The sequence below is a fragment of the Siniperca chuatsi genome, linkage group LG16 (assembly GCF_020085105.1).
Source record: "Siniperca chuatsi isolate FFG_IHB_CAS linkage group LG16, ASM2008510v1, whole genome shotgun sequence".
NCBI lineage: Eukaryota > Metazoa > Chordata > Actinopteri > Centrarchiformes > Sinipercidae > Siniperca > Siniperca chuatsi.
In genome coordinates, this window is record NC_058057.1 from 20,449,673 (window position 1) to 20,469,060 (window position 19,388).

Consider the following 19,388-nt stretch of genomic DNA (forward strand, 5'->3'; position numbering starts at 1 on the left):
GAGAATAGGAGACACAGGGAAAATAACTGGAAGCACGGCCAAGACAGTTCCATTTATTCTAAAATTCACTTCAGGTATGGCGTTTGTCTTTTGTGTTGTTTGTTTGCTGTTCAAATCATTTATTTTTCTATCTATCTCCTGTCTATCATGATCGTGATAATTTCATTACCATGTGGTTGAACATATGAAGATAAAAAGGCCAACTCTTTGCAGGATCCAGATATGAACAGGGACCTTTTAAAAGTGAAACGTTTTTTCTGTAAGTGGAGCATTTTAATTCCTCTTTTAGAGAGCAGATAGTAAAGATTTGTTAGGAAACGAGGGCAGAGAGAGATGGGGAATGACATACAACAAAGGTATCTGGACTTTAAAGCTAGAGTGCGGGACTTTTACATATGGATGAATGTCCGTTACATTTAAGCCCTTGCAAAATGAGTTCACACAATGCTGATTAAGCCTATCACCGCCAGGGAAATCTCTTTATTTCGCAGTAAACAGAGTTTTTTTAATCTGATGTCTGTGGCGACATTCCTGCGCTGGAACAATGGCAATGATGCGTTTTACGCCAACCAGCAAGGATTGGTATGGTTTTGATTTGCCAGAGTGGAAGCAGGGAGCAACCCAGAGCCATGTAGAGAACTCTGCGATCTGCAGAGTTATGAATTATTATGATTGTATAGTTTGTGTAAATATGCTTTGGCAAAGTTGTATTGTATGAACTCACGCCAATAAAGCCACTTGAATTGAAATTGTTGACTCAACTCTCTCTCTCTCTATGTAGCTCTGGAGCAACTGCAGCGATGGAGTTGGCTACAGCAAATTGGAGTAAAACCTATGTAGCTATTACATTTACTCTACCTAAATAATGGATTACTGTCTTGGAACTGTGGAAATGTCGCTGTATTTTTGTAACTATTTCTGAGCAGGAGCCTGGGGCGAGCTCACTGTAGGCATACATCATAAGCATGCGTTGACAGTGTTTGTGTAATTACTCTCACTGCCAGAAGGGGGAGACAAAAGTTTGATCAGGGATGTTGCAATTACATGGTCAACACCTTAAATCCCTGGACCACCAGGATGCCCCTACAATACTAAATGTTAACCTATACAGTCAATATTCCAATAGTATAGTACATATATTACTTTTTGCCTCTGTTGAGTAGATGCACTGTCCTGTTTGCTTGTGTTTCACAACAGGAATTATATATGTGCTGTAAATACTGTCCCCAGGTGGACAAAATTTAATTGGCAGATGCATAGTGTGCTACTTCAGAAATCCAGTCATGCAACAAGTTGAGACCAGACTGATCCTAAAACTGTGACATAGTTAGAATTTGATTTGGGTGAGATTTGACCGCTGGGTCACGACTGCCACACTTGCTGGTAGTTTCACAGTTTCACACTGAAGACACTCACGCTGACAAGTGTCGTTTAGACTCTAGACTCTGAATTATCTTGTCTGAGTGGATCGGCACCTGATGTTGAGTTTACTTTACATTGAGGCTTCTCAAAAAGACCAGCATGTTGAGTTTGAATCAATCTGTCCTCAGGGTGTTATCAAATTACAGGTAAACTCTTTAGCAGCGCTGGATACTGTACTAATTCCTCAATAAAGAATGTGATCACATTATTACAATCACATATTTGCTAAAAATCATACAAGTCTGTTTTAGAATTGGTCCAAAAGACTGATTAAATCATAGAGATGAACAACATTTCTTCTAATACGTAACGTGATACATGTCCCTTCATTTTTCCCTGTCTAACTGCTGCACAGCTGGTTGAAAACTGATATTAGTCTGTTTAGCAGGGGTGGAGGCATCGTCACCATGATCCACAACAGGACAATGCTCCTTTACCACCAGTTTGTCACATTTGTGTCAGGTTAAAACAAGTATTATATGTCACCTGGCTACATACAGACATCTAAAAAAAGCTTTTATTTTTTAACCAAGTATATCCTAGTTTTGAAGTGGACGCCCAGACGTCTTTTCACCTTCAACTCACCAAAAACTGTTTGCTGGGGTGTGAAGGATGGCTGAGTGGGCATCCAGTGTCTGAATCTGTCATCTTCTTTTAAAGGCCATTTTAAGTTGTGTGTGTCTGCGTGTGTGTGTGTGTGTGTGTGTGTGTGTGTGTGTGTGTCTGCGTGTGAGAGAGAGAGAAAACGATGGATAGCTGACAGATTGACATGCTGTGTACATGCCACATTATGATATGAAACTGACCTGTTTCTCTCTCTCTCTCGTACACACACACACACACACACACACACACACACACACACACACACACACACACACACACACACACATCTTATAATGATGTCTGTAAGGAGGTGACAGGTGTGTTGGCTTAAAGACTTTGTCATCCTGTCAGCTGTGTGTGTGTGAGGTTGTAACATGAGAAGATAGACAGTTTGTAAGCCTAACCCTAACAAAAAAAAATGAAGAAAGGTGGAAAAGCAGGAAGAAGGAAGAAAGAAGAAAAGAAAAGAAAGAAGGCTGGAATAAGATGTGGAGACATCTTATTATCACCACCCAGTATTGTTATTAACCACAACTGACATACTGTAATATTGAAGTTATTTTATACCAAATTTATAAATATTATATTATACTTACACCTCAAAATTCGTTTTGCCAGTTTTTTTATTGATGCTAAAATTCTGCAAATAGCACATTAAAGTTTATACATTAGTATTCTATGTAATTAAGTGCTTTATATTAAGTGCTTATCTGCCATTATGCAGTACTAATAATCTGGGCAAATTATCTAATTGTGCTTTTCTGATTCGTGCCTTTATGGATTTACAACAAAAAAGATTTGGTCACAGGTTTCTTGTTGTTACATGTTGTGTTCATTGTCTTTTAACATCTCCTCCCCTCTTTTTGTCATTCTGCCTCTCCTTTGCACTTGATCAAATAAAACTTTATCGAGCTATAGAGATTAACAATGCAAATCCACACTGCTTTCAGAGACAGTTTTCTGCTCAGACAAAATCATCCCATCTTGCGAGGTTACTGTTGTGCAGTGGTATGCGATATGTGTGTCGGCGTGTGTGTGTTTATGTCTAACTAGTGACTAGTAGGAATACAGCGTTCCCACAGATGCCTGAATCATCTAAAGTTACATCAAACTCCCACAAGAAAAACTAAAAACTTTAATTTCTCCACTCCTACTTTCTCTTTCTATTGACCTTCTTTAATTCAGCTGTGATTCAGTTCTCTTGTTTTTGCCCTTTCTCAGTCTTATCTTTTTCCTGCTCATTTTTCTTTCCTCTCACTTTTCACATTTTCAGTAGATATTTTTAACAGTGTGAAAAATGAAACCATTTTAGTCTCTATAGTTCTTTTTTTCTTTTCTTTTCTTTCTCAGTTTGGTTCAACCCACTTCCACAGTGCGTTGGAAGCACATAAACAGAAGCAGAACCAAAGCCAAAATTACTCCCACCTGCCATGATACAAACACATACATGCACACACGCCCATGCACACACGCACACATTCCCTCCATACATATTTTAACATTAACAAATTCAGACATGAGATAAGACAAACATTACTCAATATTCTCCAGTCCAAAGGAAAAGATAAGTTATAGTTTTTAATGTTTACTTTCCCCCGAAGCCAAATTAGACAATTTTCACAATGAAGATAAAGTTCACACATTTAAATCACTGAAGACTGCATTTTTACAATAATGCTGCACAGCAAAAATGTTCATCTAGACATTAAATCTTCAAAAATAGAATAAACTGTACTGTAGTCCAGCTTGTTCCACTAATTGCCACAATTATCTTGTCTCCTTACAGCAACACCATAGACTGGAACAAAATTTGCACTCTTCATGGTTCACTTTTGAATTACAGCATATTTAACAAAACTCCATGCGAGCAAAAACCTGGGACATTCTTGTATCACTGTATTACCAACTTTGTGACAGTCCTCTTTTGCTGTCCAATGCAGTCACAAAAAACATGAATCATATTTACTTTTACTTCTTCTTCTCACAATCAAGACAGCGTGGGAAATGAGATTAATAAGTTTTGATGGTTTGGTTAATAGAATGCCACAAACATCTCCGCTGGTGACAGCTGAATGCATAAGAAGCTTAAAGAAACATGCGGCTGACATACTGACTTTTATTTTGTATTGTTGATTAATTCTCATCACTCACTTCACTTGGCATCATGTGTAATATTTCACTATGGCAACTAAATGATTTTACTTCCATATGATGTTCAGTATGTACATTATATGTAGGGAAAATGACAAGACTGCTTCAAAAAAGAAACACCAAAAGATCATAATTGCATTCTGAATACCATCTCAAGGACCATTACTAGCTTTTTCCGGAGATTTCAGCTGCATCACATGGTCTTCATCAGTTGACATGACCTTTAGTTGTATTGAAAATGTCTTTTTTTTTTCAAAAGATGAGTTCTATTATAATGTAATAATCAAATTCATTCATGGTAAAATTGAATAATAAAACAAACTCTACAAACAATCTATTTAAAATTTACACTGATGTGGATGTTTTCCTTTATGTATTACAGCTTCATTTATTATTTATCTGCAATATAAAAACATACTCTGCATGATATGCACTCTACCCTGTCCGATCTCATTGATTCACTGCTTCTGTAGAACTGTACAATATGAAATTTGTACATATTCTTTATGGCTTAGTTCAACTCCAATAATGAACTCTTTGAGGGTTGATTTCACATGGTCAGACACATGAATCTTTTGCGCTTTGAATAACTCCCTACTAGATTATTAAACTTTCTCACTATATGCAGATAATATCTAATATATCCTAAGGGAATAATCACACTCTTCCACTTTTTTTTCTGGCTTTGGTTTATGTTGAGCATTTCTCCCCTGACCAGACACACAGTTTGTCACTTTAAATTTACTAATTTAGCCGTTAAATTATTATTTTTTTAAAGTAAATCTCATTATCATTTTAAATAAGAATTTGAACTCAAAATAAACATCAATTAAAGATTAAGAAGTTTTAAAAAAGTTGGCCCAAACTGTCTATTTTACGTCAACAGGACTAGGACTATTTTAGAATTTTTAATGATGTTTAAACCTGCAGTAACCAATTGTTTGGCCACTTTGAGGAAGCAGAAACAAACAGTTCTGTTTCGTACATGCTCTGCCCTCCATCGGGCTTTGCTTTGCCAACTTTGTCTATCTGCTGTTTGGTGCTGGGCAAAAAGTGTACAGTGGATAATTAAAGCTATAAAGCTGAAAATATTACAAAGGAGAGCTTGCAACTGTGCTTCAAAATGACCTGCTTGATCTGTCCATCCATCCATCAATTCATCATCCATCCCTCCTATAGTCCTTCCACCAGTCTTTTTACTGAACAAATCACACCAGACACACTACAGATGACTCCTAGACTCAGTATACACACATCTATCAGCCGGTCCCTCACAGTGAGGCGGCCCCACTGCAGTCTGAGGTGAAACAGGCACGGCAGTATGAGTGTCATGGCTGCCCCGGTCACACTGCCTGTCAAACCCATCAACAGGGAGAACCTGGGGACCAGCAGGGCCAGTAGGTATGATGTCATCAGCATGGCACCGCGAACCAAAAGGGCCGGACGAGACACTCCTTCACCTCCATGTTTGGAGTACGACGAGAAAACAGCATCTGTAGAAAGATTGAAGCAGAAAGGTTGAAAGGCTACACAAAACGTGTGGTGGCAGTTTGTGTTGACCCTGCAAGCAACTTTTGTTTATGGGTCGCTCTATTCTGACTCATTATTTTCCAGTTGCATCTGTGTAGAGAGGCGTCATCGGCCTCCAACTTTAAAACTGTGAAATCATATTTTTCCTTATTTACAGTAGGACGTCATTTTAATGAGATAGTATAAGTACCAATTAAGTAACATTGTTTACTGTAAGAATTGACAGTTGTGTTTTAAATAAAAGCTGTAGAGGACAAGGATGGTTTTGGCATTTGCCCAGTGAAATTATTCATCTTAACACAACATTACATCACTTGGGGATGTATTAGTGCAAACTACTATGAATTTGATTTTTAGATGGCACGAAGGAACACTTACTTCATTTATGGTGACAATACTTTGGGCAAAGTTAATGGTTTGATTATAAAATAGATCTGTCAGGAGTGTTCACCTCCAAGCAGACAGGTCTGTAGTATTTCAGCAGCAGAGTAGAATGGCAGAGGGTAGGACAGCAGGGCTTTAGCCAGCAGAGACAGGTTGACGAGAGGTTGAAGGTCAGAAGGCAGGTTGTCTGTGATGACCTCACTGGTCTCTGCCCCCCATGTCAACACGGCCTAATGGAGGAAGAAAACAATGCAATCAGTTAATCAATCACTTCATTTGTCCGTCCCTTCTTCCATCCTTTGATGAGACCTGCTGTTGTCAGCTAGATGTCTCAACATTTTTTGGATAATTGGCATTTAACAAATTATAAAATAGTAAGAATGAGTAGCTGTAAAAACTGTCAGTATATTTATTTAACTCTGACAGCACAAAACTACGTTTCTTTCAGACCCATCAGAGCCATCACAAACGCAGACAAGCAACTCTATCAACTCAATAAAGTCATTATTAGACAGTGTCACTAACCAGTAAAGAAAACATAGTTTTCATGATGCAGGCGGCACCATGAGTCCACGCCAGCATGGCATTAAACTGCCCTCTGTCCTCCATACTGCCCTCTAGAGGAGGGAGGAAGATCTGCGAGGTGTAGGAGAAGATGATGACGCCCACAGAGACGAGGAAGTCCTCCGGGTCCACAGACAGAGACAGACAGGACCAGGACCAGCTGCTGGCTCGACTCAGACAGTACAGCATGACCAACAGGCTGACAGAGGGTCAGAGACAAAAGGAGACTGGAATAATCTCTATGACTGGAATAAAGCATCTAAAATTAATGTAATACTAATCCTTTCATTTATTCATTCATGCAATATTTATTTGTACAGGACGGTCCAATTAGAGTTGTTCACTCTCAGGTACACAGGGCAATAAAAGCAGAAGTCCTACCTAAAGACAGATGAGGAAAATGAAGGAAGAAATAAATAAATAAAATACAACAAATAAAAAGCAGAAATTAATAAAGGGACAGTAAATTTCAATCGCATTCAATTAATGAAATACTTTATCGTCACTGTCCAAAGAAAACCACGTATCTCCAAATTTGGTGATTTTTAAATTTTCAGATAAACTGAAGGATTCATTGTTCCTGTTTGGTTTTAGAAAATTCTCCTACTTCTTCAGCTAAAAAAACAGTTGGGTCAACTGAAAATATGTTTCGGCACCAAGCTGGAGGTGGACTGTTCTTCTCAGCTCGTGAAAACTTGACGTTTGGAGACATATGGTTTTCAGAGGACAGTGATTTTATGTTTTTCTTAATAAGATATAATAAATACTCCTTAATCTATAATTACAGAACTGGAATAATTTAATTTACTGTATGTCATTCATTTGGAAACACCAATAAATCTAACCAAAAATACTGCCACACATCCATGAATTGAGGCTCAATTCAAAATAACTTGAGACAATTGACTGATATGAACACATCCTTCTGAAACAGTGTTTTGATATTTTTTACAAAACTAGTTAAATGTTGTGTTGTACCATTTACCATTATGTGTATGCAACAAATGGTTACTTTTATTAAGTGATTTAACATTTGCTCCTGAGGGTGATTCCCATTTAATCCAAGCAGCAGCAGGAGAAAAAGGCTAGATAAAAGTCCAGATAAAATATATCTCTGCTCAAGTCTTTAATTGTCAGGGAATACACTGAGAAATAATATGTATTTGCACATGACTTAATAGAGATCAGAGGGATCCAGCAGCTGGAGAACTTCAAGACCCAACTCCATTTTCCTTGTCTCGTGCATAACACCTGGCATGAAAAATAAATCAAACAACCAGTAACAGCGGTGTGTAGCAGGTGGGAGCAGACAGCATAACCAGCAGCAGCTGCAAAATGATCACAAGAGTGAGAATGAGAGCAGATTATAAGGACCGCCTTGTTGTCTTGATTTAATACAATTGGTGGAGTTTGTCAGCTGGTACTCATCAGCTGACAGCATGCACACATTTTCTGCTCCGTCAGAACACACGTGATTTTACTCAATCACCTGATCAGTATGTGAGCCAGGGAGCACAGCAGGCTGAGCGTAGAGACTGGTCTGAGATCAGTCAGCAGCAGACAGGGCAGCAGGAACATCAGAGACACCAGAGAACACACCGATCTAGGAACATCCATCCCTGATAAACTGTCAGACAACAGACTGGTGGAGACGACTAGATACAGGGTACAGGTCATCAACAGTTCAATCACCTGGAAAACAGGGTGCAAAGAAAGACATTTACTTCAGGCATTTACTGTATATTGTGGGAAAACAAAATAATTTTTTCTCTCTTGTGTGTGTTACCTGAGCTACATTAACCATCCACCCCCCCAGTCCAGGACAGTTGGGCCACAGTCCTTTGCAGCAGGCCTCCACTATGTCCTGGTAGCTGTGTCGGACTCTGACCTTTGACACCGAGCCAGACCCTCCACTGAAAGATACAAACACCTTACTATGATAAATTGTGTCTGATATAAATTCACATTTTTGACCATTGTCACTGATTTCAAAGCTACAGCATGTTGCCTTCGAACTAATACGCACATTTTGAATATATCTTTTGCAAAAAGTAGTTTCCCCCAAAAATGTAATATTTTCATTAGCTGTGTTGAAGCTTACATTCCAGTGTTTGACATGAGCACAATGAGGGGTTTTTTTTGTAACAGCTAGCAATGTATATTTAAAATCAAACTCATTTGAATTAATCTGAATCAGAATGTAATGACCCCACACATTAATGAGGAAATAGAAAACATAAATACCACAGTTTTGCAGAACACAACACATTCACATTTCTTTTAGCTGTGGCAGTAGTGTATTTCTGAGACTCACCACTGCTGAATGAACAGAATAACATGTTTGTGTATTTGGACTCTAAAAACGCTCTACTTTGTGTTCCTAGCACAATTGGGTTTAGATTCCCTCGAGGAGTCTGAATAGAATAGAAGGAATAAATATGAGAATGACTCTGTTGTCAGAAATGATAGTCGCCACTGCTGAAAATATAGAGAGAAGAGCACCTGCAGAAACTCAAACTTAGTCAACAGTGATTCCATGAAAAAAACATCCCAGTATGTAGTCTTTGGGAAGTACAGCCCAGAAGTGCTACAGCAAGTTAAATAAGGTGCTTTGCTATCAGTACAATAGTAAGGCGACTGTAGTGATAAAGTGCTTTTATGTAATAAAAGTGATGTAACCTAATTATAAAGTGATATTACTGTTGGCTAATTGACATCAAACAAATAAAATAAAAAAATAGGAACCCTACCATTGTTCCTCTTCATAAAGACAGGTCACCAGGATCCTCCCTGTGTGGTTGCAGACCCAGGCTGACAGAACCAACAGAACAAGACCCAAATAACCTGACTGGACCAGAGCAAAGGGTAAACCCAAGACAAAGATACCCTGAGGGAGAAGAGAGCGAAGGAAAGAAAGAACATTGATGGGTAGGTTTAAGAGGACAGTGAGAAATATAAGAAATGAGTAGAGACCAAGGGGTGCCCTAGTTCAGTGGTATAGACACAGACCATGTAACCACGACAATTTCTGGTTCCATTCTGAGCTGAGAACATTTGTAGCATGTCGTTACATCTCTTTCTCCCTGTGTTTCCTGTCTCTGTACTGTCATACTATCAAAATATAGGCAGAAAGGCTGATGACAAAAAGGAACTCTCTTATCCTCTGCACTTCTGATATTTTCCATTATGTTCCACTGGATCACTTGTTACTGGATTGGTTTACAGATTTCATAAATGTGTGAAGGCTAGTGTGCAGTAAAGAATTCTAATTCTAATCATTAAGAATTAGAAAAATTCTCCATCCATCTATCCATTTTCTTCCACTTATCCGGGAACGGGTCGAGGTGGCAGCAGGCTAAGCAGGGGAGTCCAGACGTCCCTCTCCCCAGCAACGTTTTCCAGAAAAAAAATTATAAATATATGCAATATAGTTATTAAAATGCCTAAATGTATAATGGCCCGCAATTTTTCATTACATATAAAAAATGTACATATGTCACAGTTGTAAGGCAAACTATGCAATACAATTTTCAGTCAAGACAAAGAGAGAACAAAAATGATAAATACAGAAAGTAGGTAGGGGAAAGGGAGATGGGGAGTAATAAGCAAAAAGTGAACAGATGTATGAGAAATGTGATTAAACTTTTGGGCAACCTAAACGAAAACATCACTGCTTTGAAATTGAGGTACGTAGTTCCTGTAAATAAGGTACAAAGAATACAGTGTACATTAGACCTCTTAACCTCTGCAAGATGCTCAATTTACACTTGTTTCCATAAGAAATAATTGCTGAAAATTTTTAAAATATTAAAACTCTGTTGCAAGAAAAGTGGAAAGGAAAGAATAAGGAAGAACCATTCATGGTTGGAAGATGAGGAGGCGAGAGGAGAGTTTTGGCCTGATGCCTGGAGAGTTCGAGGATGCAGGAGACCAGCAGGAGGAGGAGGAACAGGAGTGTCGAGCTTTGGCCCATCACCGAGGGGAAAACGTTAGTGACTGCCAGAGTGAGGAGAAGGGAGGAGAGGTAATGGAGGAAGGCAAGAAAAGAAGAGGATAGAGGAGAGAAGGAAACAGAATGGAGAGAAGGAGGAAGGAGAGGTGCAAACTCACGGCTAGAGAGCAGGAGGTTGAAGGAGGAAGAGAAGGAGGACGAGGGGAGATCAGAGGAGACAACAAGCTACTTTGATGGAGCTGCTGTGTTTTGAATGTTGGAACACGGAGACTCGCTGAGAGAGCTGTGGAAACACATCATAGCACATCATCACCGCAGACGCACACAGAAACACACATTGTGGATGCATAAACAGACAAGCACACATTCTCTCTCTTTCAAGTTACTATTTTGTAACTGGTGTCTGTTAGGCATATGCTGACAGAGCTTTGATGTTCAAATGGAGCTGGTGGGGATGAAAGCAGTTTGAGAGAAATCTGACGCTCAAGTATATGATTTCATCTCCCCTCTCTCTCCCTCCACTTCTCTTTCTCTCTGTGTTTTTGCCAGCTAATTCCTCATTGGTTACTCTGAGCACAACCCGAAGCAGCTCCCAATCATAAATGGGTACAATAAGGGAAGAACAAAAAAATCCCTGACTGGCTTTGAAGAAGATGGAGAAGATTATTCTTTTCAGCTCCATCCTGCCAAAGTCTGACACCCAAGACACCTTTAAAATCTGTTTATTCAGGGAATGTTGATCAAACACATATGCTCTTTTCATACCTTATATACTCAATATTGGCCACCAAGCAGCAAAGGTATCTCAGTGCTGAGAAAAATAAAGATTATTACACATTCACTGCTCCTGTCTGGACTTCCCAGGTGCAAGATTTCAACTGCTGCCCTTCAGGTTATGCACAATATTTTATGCAAGCACATGTCCTATGCACAAAAAGTGATGTCTTCTCCCCACCATGAGGGGATAAGGTGGAGCAGACGCATCCAGAAACAGACAGGTTTGACATTTAAATAACTGGAAGTGTCTTTTTTTTTTTAAGTATGACAAATGTTGTACTCTTAAGTTTTATCAAAGTTGTTTTATTTGTTCAAATGAACTATGTGTACCATTTGTGCCTTTGTCTCATAATCCTTTCACAGTGTATACATGTCATTTTCACGATTTTCATACACAAGTAATGTGCATTTTAGAGTTTATAAAATGTATTGAGAAGATGTTAACTACTGTTACTTCTTACGTCCTTTGTCACTGATCATGATCGGTAAAAGGTCGGACAAAAGAGCCGCACACTTTCGTTTCGATCTAACAGAGATCTTCGTCAGGCATTGTCAAATGACCACCACAAAGCAGAACAAGCTATATGTAGACACAAACGCATTCATCACTCAGTCACTCAGGTGGTTAGGATCTGCATGATTGTGAGTCAATCTACTCTCAGAATGGACCAATCAGAGCAGAGCTGCATAACACTATCTGATACTCCCATATAGGGGACAAAGAATGCCTCTATGGAAAGGGCAAAAAAAAAAAATAAACATAACAACAAGAACATATTAAATCTAATACATCACAAAACTTAGTCAAATATGAAGCATGAATCACATAAATCATCAAAAGGAATCATAGAAACTGCTGTATAGAAAAATACATAGGAAAAGTAGAAAAGTAGAAATCAGTAATATTTTACTTGCCCAAAAGGGTTTAAACATCAAAAGCAAGAACAAACTAGCAATGGGCCAGAATTTGTACTGATACCTACAACAGGAAAATCAACACAAACAAAAGAAAGAGAATTTAAAAAAAGGGGGATACAGCAACAGTTGAGAGACGATCAAAACATATTTATATCAAAATCTGTAAAAGAAGAGGAGGATCTGGTAATCATACTACATCATACAAATGTTTGTTCGAAACGTTGCTCTATGAAATCAAACTTGCTAGGAGCTATCCGTACACTGTGCAGATCTTTTGTCTGACTTTTGCCTTCAGTTTGTTTTTTGATTCGCAACCTGTAGTGTTTTGGACGTGCGAACCCTACACTCTGTTTGTCCATGATCATGAAAGGTGCCATAGCATAGTGAGGGTGGCAATGATGATGGAAAATCTTACTACTTTCATGGTAAAGATTATATTAGAGCTGAAACGATTAGTCGATTGATTGGTTAGTCGATCGTGAAAAAATTGGCAACTATTCTAATACTTCATTTATCATTTAAGTCATTTTTCAAGCAAAAATGCCTGAAATACATTCTCAAATGGGAGAATCTGATGCTTTTGTCTGTCATATATAGAAAATGTAATATATTTAGGTTTTGGACTGTTGGTTGGTCAAAACTAGCAATTTAAAGATGTCACCTTGGGCTGTGGAAACTTGTGAAGGGATTTTTATAGAGCAAATGACAAATTAAAGGGGTACTCCAGCAATTTAGTAAAGCAATTCCATAAAGGTGCGTGACTCACAAGGGACAGATTTTAAAAAAGTATGGTCAAAATCAAAGCAGCAAAAGCAGAGATATCCCATTTTTAGTCCCTCGCATGGGACAAACTCCAAAAAATATGGATCCTACATTTCCTATAATGCAACTGGATAGCATCTTTTATTAAAACTGCCTCCTAAATGCCAACGTCTGTCAGACTCCACACCTTTAGTTTGTAATGCAGGCTTTCTGTTAAAAAGAACTGGGGGGGGGGGGATTTTGCTCTCTCCAGAGCCACAGAAGAATAATACAAATGTTTTCACAGGTTGAGTTGTGCTCCTCGTGATGAGTAAACTGAACCTCATGTGTAAAAACTGTTGAAGTGCCCCTTTATTTAATCGAAAAAGAAAAAGCACTGGATTAATCAATGTTGATGAAATTTATATAATTATCTGCTGCTCAACTGGGTTTTTATATTAGTTTTTAAGAGTATTGTGGTAAATAAAGGTTAGCAATTTGAAGATGACACCTTGTCTCAGGGCATGTTTCATTATTTGCTGATATTTTATAAACCAAATAATTAACCGGTTAACTGAGGAAACAAACAGCATTGAGGATTGATAATGAAAAGAGTTCCTCTGATAATATTTCTAATGAAGATATTAGTGGCAATGATAATGATCATAATAATGATAATGAAGATGATGATAATAATGATAATGATAAAGGAGGTGATCTACCAAATAACTGGTGGAAGATGACATTAAAACTGCAAAAATGTACTTTTTAATGAACTAACCTGCAGCATCTATTCATGCTCACTTTTTTTGCAGGGTCTTTGGGTGTATTTGGCAGCTTGATGAACCAAATAACTTTTGACAGCAATCTTTCCAAAACAAAATGGGAACATTCGTCATTTCCCTACGGCTTGTGCTTGGATTTGAAAAACCCATTTACAACTTGGAACTTAAATTTTCAACCCAGTTTAAGGTAAAATGTCACTCAAAAACAGATAGTAAATAGGCAGTTGAATTAATAACAGTTTTTCTCAGTGTCAGAAACAAAAGGTCTACATCTCTAATCTGCGATCAAGACACAAACTGGTGCTGCCTCATTAACAGTCAGGTTGGAATTAAAAGTAAGTTTCATAATATTCCCTGTTGCCTTGAGAGCTGGAGCTGGTTTTTGCATTTTTGGCAGCAAATTTGCTCTCTAATAAAAACTTTATTAAGTTGGCAGACAGTCAGTTATATTGGCATCAATAAACTACCACCGGAAAATACATATTTTCTTTTTAGCCTTGATAGGAGATAAAACTGCTGTTCTTTTTTTCCATTATCAAGACATCTGTTAGCCCCTTAACAGATGGATCTGTCATTATGACAGGTGTTTATACATCAGATACATTCTGCGTCTTTTATTGTTACTATGTAGTTATCCATCACTTCAAGCATCCAGTGAATCATCACCTTCAATAAATAGATAATTTTTTGCTAAGTTAGTCATCCAGTAGTCACCTTAACTATCTGTAACCTCAACCAAGAGTGCAGTTAATGAATGATCTATAAAACATTACCCAACCCAACAGCCCCGGAAAGAAGCTGATATTGTGATAGCAGAGTTTTTAAAAAAAAGAAAAAGAAGGAACTATTCAAATCACAGCATGATTTAGGGACAAATTATATATTTATATACATATATAATATATATTAATATATGTAGAAGTATTGAGGTTATCGAAGTAATAAATCATAGATTTGAAGAGGCAGTTTAAATCAGTAATATGGAATATATCACAGTCACAGTTTTCATTAGAGACAGAGGTTCTGTGCCTTGTCTGGCACAGAAACTTGGTCTCTAATGAAAACTGGAACTCTCTGGCACTCAGATAGATAGACTAGCATCAATAAACCAAGCACATAAAAGACTTGTTTATCTACTAAATATCATGTGCGTATGTGTGTCTGTATTTATGCTAATGGTGATTAAAAACCTGTGTGTTTACAGCAATCTGACGCATAAGCATTTGATGCAAATTCACCTCAACTCCTGAAGGACCATGTTTGCATACATCTGTCATCATTTTCGTGTGTGCGTGTGCGTGTGCATGCATGCATACACTGTATTGATGCCCTACTGTCATAATGTTCTTTACGGACCCAGTGACGCTGTTCAATTACATTGCAGTTATTCATGAACACATAATAGTAAACACATTTACATGAGTATAGCAGTTGAATACAGCCCACCATTTACAGCATAATAAGCTATTAGCATTACCGGCACGAGGACACACTGTGACTGAGAGCTTTTCTTTTTTTTTTTTTTAACAATTTGATTCACACTTTATTTGATTATGAAGACCAGAGAGTGCCTGTCTGACAAACAGCCTGTGAGACCACAAAGGATTGTTTAATAATATTAAAACACAATGGGAGCGGATTAAATGGTCTGCAAGTTTAATGCTTTTTGAATGTAGTGTGCAGCTTGGCGCCTAAACAGTTGGCATTTACATTTTGGATTTGTCTTCTACAAGAGGAAATAGAGAGAGACAAAAAGTTTTGGAGAAAAAGGAGGAACGACATGCTGAAATTGAACCAACAAAATAATTAATTCCATGTTTACAGCTGCAATAAACGTGAGCTATGTTATAAGGAAATCAAACTCACAAGACTGCTGTTCAGCAGCCGACTCAAAATTTGAAACAAGGAACAACTGGATTGCTGTGCAATGATTAAATAACTTTGACCAACACATGTAGGTGACAAGTTCACCATCAGGGATTGGATATGTTGAACAGGTTTCATGACTGTGCAAGTCAGTCTTCATGCTGTACATTACATCAATTTGGCAGAGGCTTATATTCAAGGTGACTTACATGTTTTCCCCCACATACTGGGAGCAATTTGGGATTATATGTGTCTTGCCAAGGAAACAGGAAAAGTGATCAAAGAAGAATACCCCTAGTGACATGATATGGCAGCCTAGAAAGTAGTCTAAAACTATGGTATAGATTGGCAATGGTTCGCAGTAATCTGTATTTGGGGTTAATAATATAAAACATGGAAAACCTTTGCAATGGTCCTATAAATTAAAATTTGAAAGTAACCGAATATATTCCAATGTGCTTTTTCACTTTTCTTATGTATGGAAAAGATTTCTGACCATGCATGGATACTGTATAAATGTACCTGTATAGCATTTGTGACATTCCAGCCAGCCTCCCAGGCGGTGAGGGTGGCAGTAGGATTCAGACCTGTGGTGCCGGTATGGGGGCTCTGAACTGGATTAGCAAAACTCATCCTTGCTCTCTCTTCTTCAAGGTTGATACAGAGCTGAGAAGTTCCCTCCACAGTTTTCTCTAATTCCTTTAGCTCCTCTCTATCTTCAGAAAGTCTCAGTTTTTGCATATTCCCTCTAAGCAGGCCAGCCAGCCTGTAGGATCTTGTCTTGTTACCCTGGTTCTGGTTGAAACTCGGGTTCTCCTCGCTGTTGCTCCCCATCTTGTCAGCTTGCATCTCAGAAGATCTTCTTCCTTTACCATAACGTCTGGTGTTTTTGAACAAAAGTGAGTCTGCAGTGGAAACCGCTGACGTTATGGTGATGCTACTGGGTCCAGTGGAGATTACAGTAGCTCTGGTTTCTTTAAAAGCTGGACTCTCCTGCCGTAAGGTGCTGCTGGATCCCTTCAGGTTAGGAGCTGGTCTCTCCCTCATAGTGCTATTATCTTGCTCAATCAGAGACAGGCTGCTTCTTCTAAATGATGTTTTGTTTCTTCTGGTGTAATCAGAGCCTGTATTATTTTTGTTTGTGATGCTGTCGCAAGGCAATCTGTTGTCTTCACAATAGGTTCTGTTCAACTCATCACTGTGGGTCAGAATCAGCGTCTCTTCATCCTCCTGAAAGAACCTGCTGATCAAAACCACTTTATTAAATTTTGAGTTTATGGTTTCTGTGGCCTCACCCACTTTACTAAAAACAGCACCTTTTTGCTCCGATGGGAAGACCAAGTTCTGTGAGTACTAAGAAATAACTGAAGTTCTCAACGATACCGCTATTCCTTCACATGTAAAATGACAATGAGTTTGAGAATTAAGCGCGGACTGCTTTGATTTGAAGGGACCTTCAGCTAAACTTTCAGAAAAATGTCATTATGCTGGGGTTAATTGTTGGAACCTAGTGGAGTTAAACTTAATCAAAAACAACAAAAATAATTAAATATTGAGAACAATATCAATATATGAAAAGAACAACAAATGGGGCTTTTTTATTGAATGTAAAGCACGTTGTGACTTTCACTCTACTGTAGAAAAGTGCTATAGAAATAAACTTAACTTGTTTATTTTTCTAATTATGTGTATATAAATACACAATGTCACATATTGGTGCAGGTAGATATTTATGATGAATCTAAAAAATATTTATTTGTTAAGTTTTTACTCAGTTCTAATAATACATAATACAAAGATCCTTTGTGTATATATATCAATGAACTTTGCAGATACATGACGCTCACTGAAGTTTAATATATTATGTTATAAATGAACACAAAACAGCTTTGTTGATGATAATACACCTACTTATAGTCATATATTTATTATTATATAAATAAGCATTTCAATATGTAAATCAATAGTACAGTAAATCTATAAATGAATATTTCTGATGATGTGACTCACCTTGTTGTCCAGTCCAGGTGTAACCTCGACAGTGCCCAGCCCCACAGAGACCCAGAAGCACTCCAGGGCTGCCTAGAGCTCTGAGCCCTGTGAAGAGAGCCCATCTTCAGCCTCGCTGTCTGCAGAGTCAGCCTCCCTGCCTCTGGAGGTCTAAAGGTCTGGGGGAACTTGACTGACACTGGACACATAAACATACTCATACATAAATTCTCACCCAAACACACACAGACACACACTCAGAATGTCTGCCTATAAAAAAAACTGTACCACACACACTTGCATTACTACACACATGCACGGGTGTATGAAGTGATTGACAAGTTGGTGAGCTGTAACATTATAATATACCAGTGTTTTCAACTGTGAAGGAGTAAACAGCCACAATGGCCTGCACAGTAGATAAGTACACTCAGGGAGGGCAAAACTTTGTTTGATTCCCGTTTATTTGCAGAATAAAATGTATTCACCTTTACATGCTGGTATAATATATAAACTCACATTACATAATAGCAATTCTTTAATAAAAATGTTAACCTGGACACTTAGGTGGTTGTGTTTTGATAATTACCAGCTGTATGTCATCATTTGTTACTCCACTTCAACTAGTTTCACATTTCACTTTAGGAACTTTTTGGAAGCATCAAACAATGTTCTGAGTTTAGTGACAAACCTTCTCCACGCAAATGCATCAAATATTCACAATTATCCCTTATTTCGTGTCTCTGTATGTACAATTGGCTGTGCTTTTATGACTGTTCATACCTGGCTGCTTCAGTTTTGCCCCAGAGTGTGGTGAGTTGTGCAGGGCAGCAGGAGGAGCCATAGAACAGTTGTGTCACTCGGTGGACACAACTGGACCAAAACTTCTGTCCAACTCTGCTCTGTGCTCCGAATAGTTCTTTTCAACTCTTCTCCTTTTTTCTTTTCCCTTCTGTGCTCTTTGTTTGTGGTAGCCAGAGCTGTGCTGATGCAACATTTCATTTGCTTTGTAGCATCTGAAGTTTTTATTTCCAAACCTGCTCTAGTTTTGCAGCACACTGATGTACGCTTCAAAGCCCTTTATGGATTCAGTGTTTTAGCACCTGCTTCACACTCAGACACTTTCACATGTTCATTACCAGCTGTGAAAAGTTTACTTACAATACTGTTTACAAGCTCAGTGGACTACAACAAAAAGTTATCTGATTACCCTAATTCAGGGTTGTCATATGCTCCCAAAGGTCCCAGGATGTTAAGTAAAAAAAAACAACATTTGACATGATTGAACTGTTAGCAGTGGTGGAAAGCAACTAAGTACATGAACTCAAGTACTGTACTTAAGTACAATTTTTAGGTACTTTAATTGAGTATTTCAATTTTATGCTACTTTATACTTCTACTCCATCACATTTCAGAGGCAAGTTTTGTACATTTCACTCCATTTGACAGATATGGTTAAGCTACTATTTGAATTAATATCTTACAAAACATAAGATCAGGTGATAAAATATGATCCATTGCTATAATATATAGTGTATATAAAATAGTTAAAATTAGCTTAGTCTCAACCAACTAAAACATAAAAATGCTGCTTACACCTTAATGTATCAGAAATAATAATACAATAATATAATATAACACTCTGATGAGGGTCTTTCTGTTGCCCAATTGGTACTTTTACTGTTGATACTTAGTGCTACAAA

General features: G+C 38.0%; 1 protein-coding gene across 1 annotated transcript; it reads right to left on the minus strand.

Moving 5' to 3' along the window:
* Positions 1–3,598: 3,598 nt before the first annotated feature.
* Positions 3,599–18,529, minus strand: LOC122863550 (vesicular inhibitory amino acid transporter-like). The gene is made up of 9 exons (XM_044170126.1): positions 18,469–18,529; positions 17,707–17,884; positions 16,219–16,936; positions 9,408–9,544; positions 8,444–8,570; positions 8,147–8,349; positions 6,619–6,856; positions 6,161–6,323; positions 3,599–5,672 (listed from the first exon to the last, which is right to left on the minus strand). The coding sequence occupies exons 1-9, from the start codon at positions 18,527–18,529 to the stop codon at positions 5,353–5,355; spliced, it is 2,145 nt and encodes a 714-aa protein (XP_044026061.1). The 3' UTR covers positions 3,599–5,352.
* Positions 18,530–19,388: the final 859 nt, after the last annotated feature.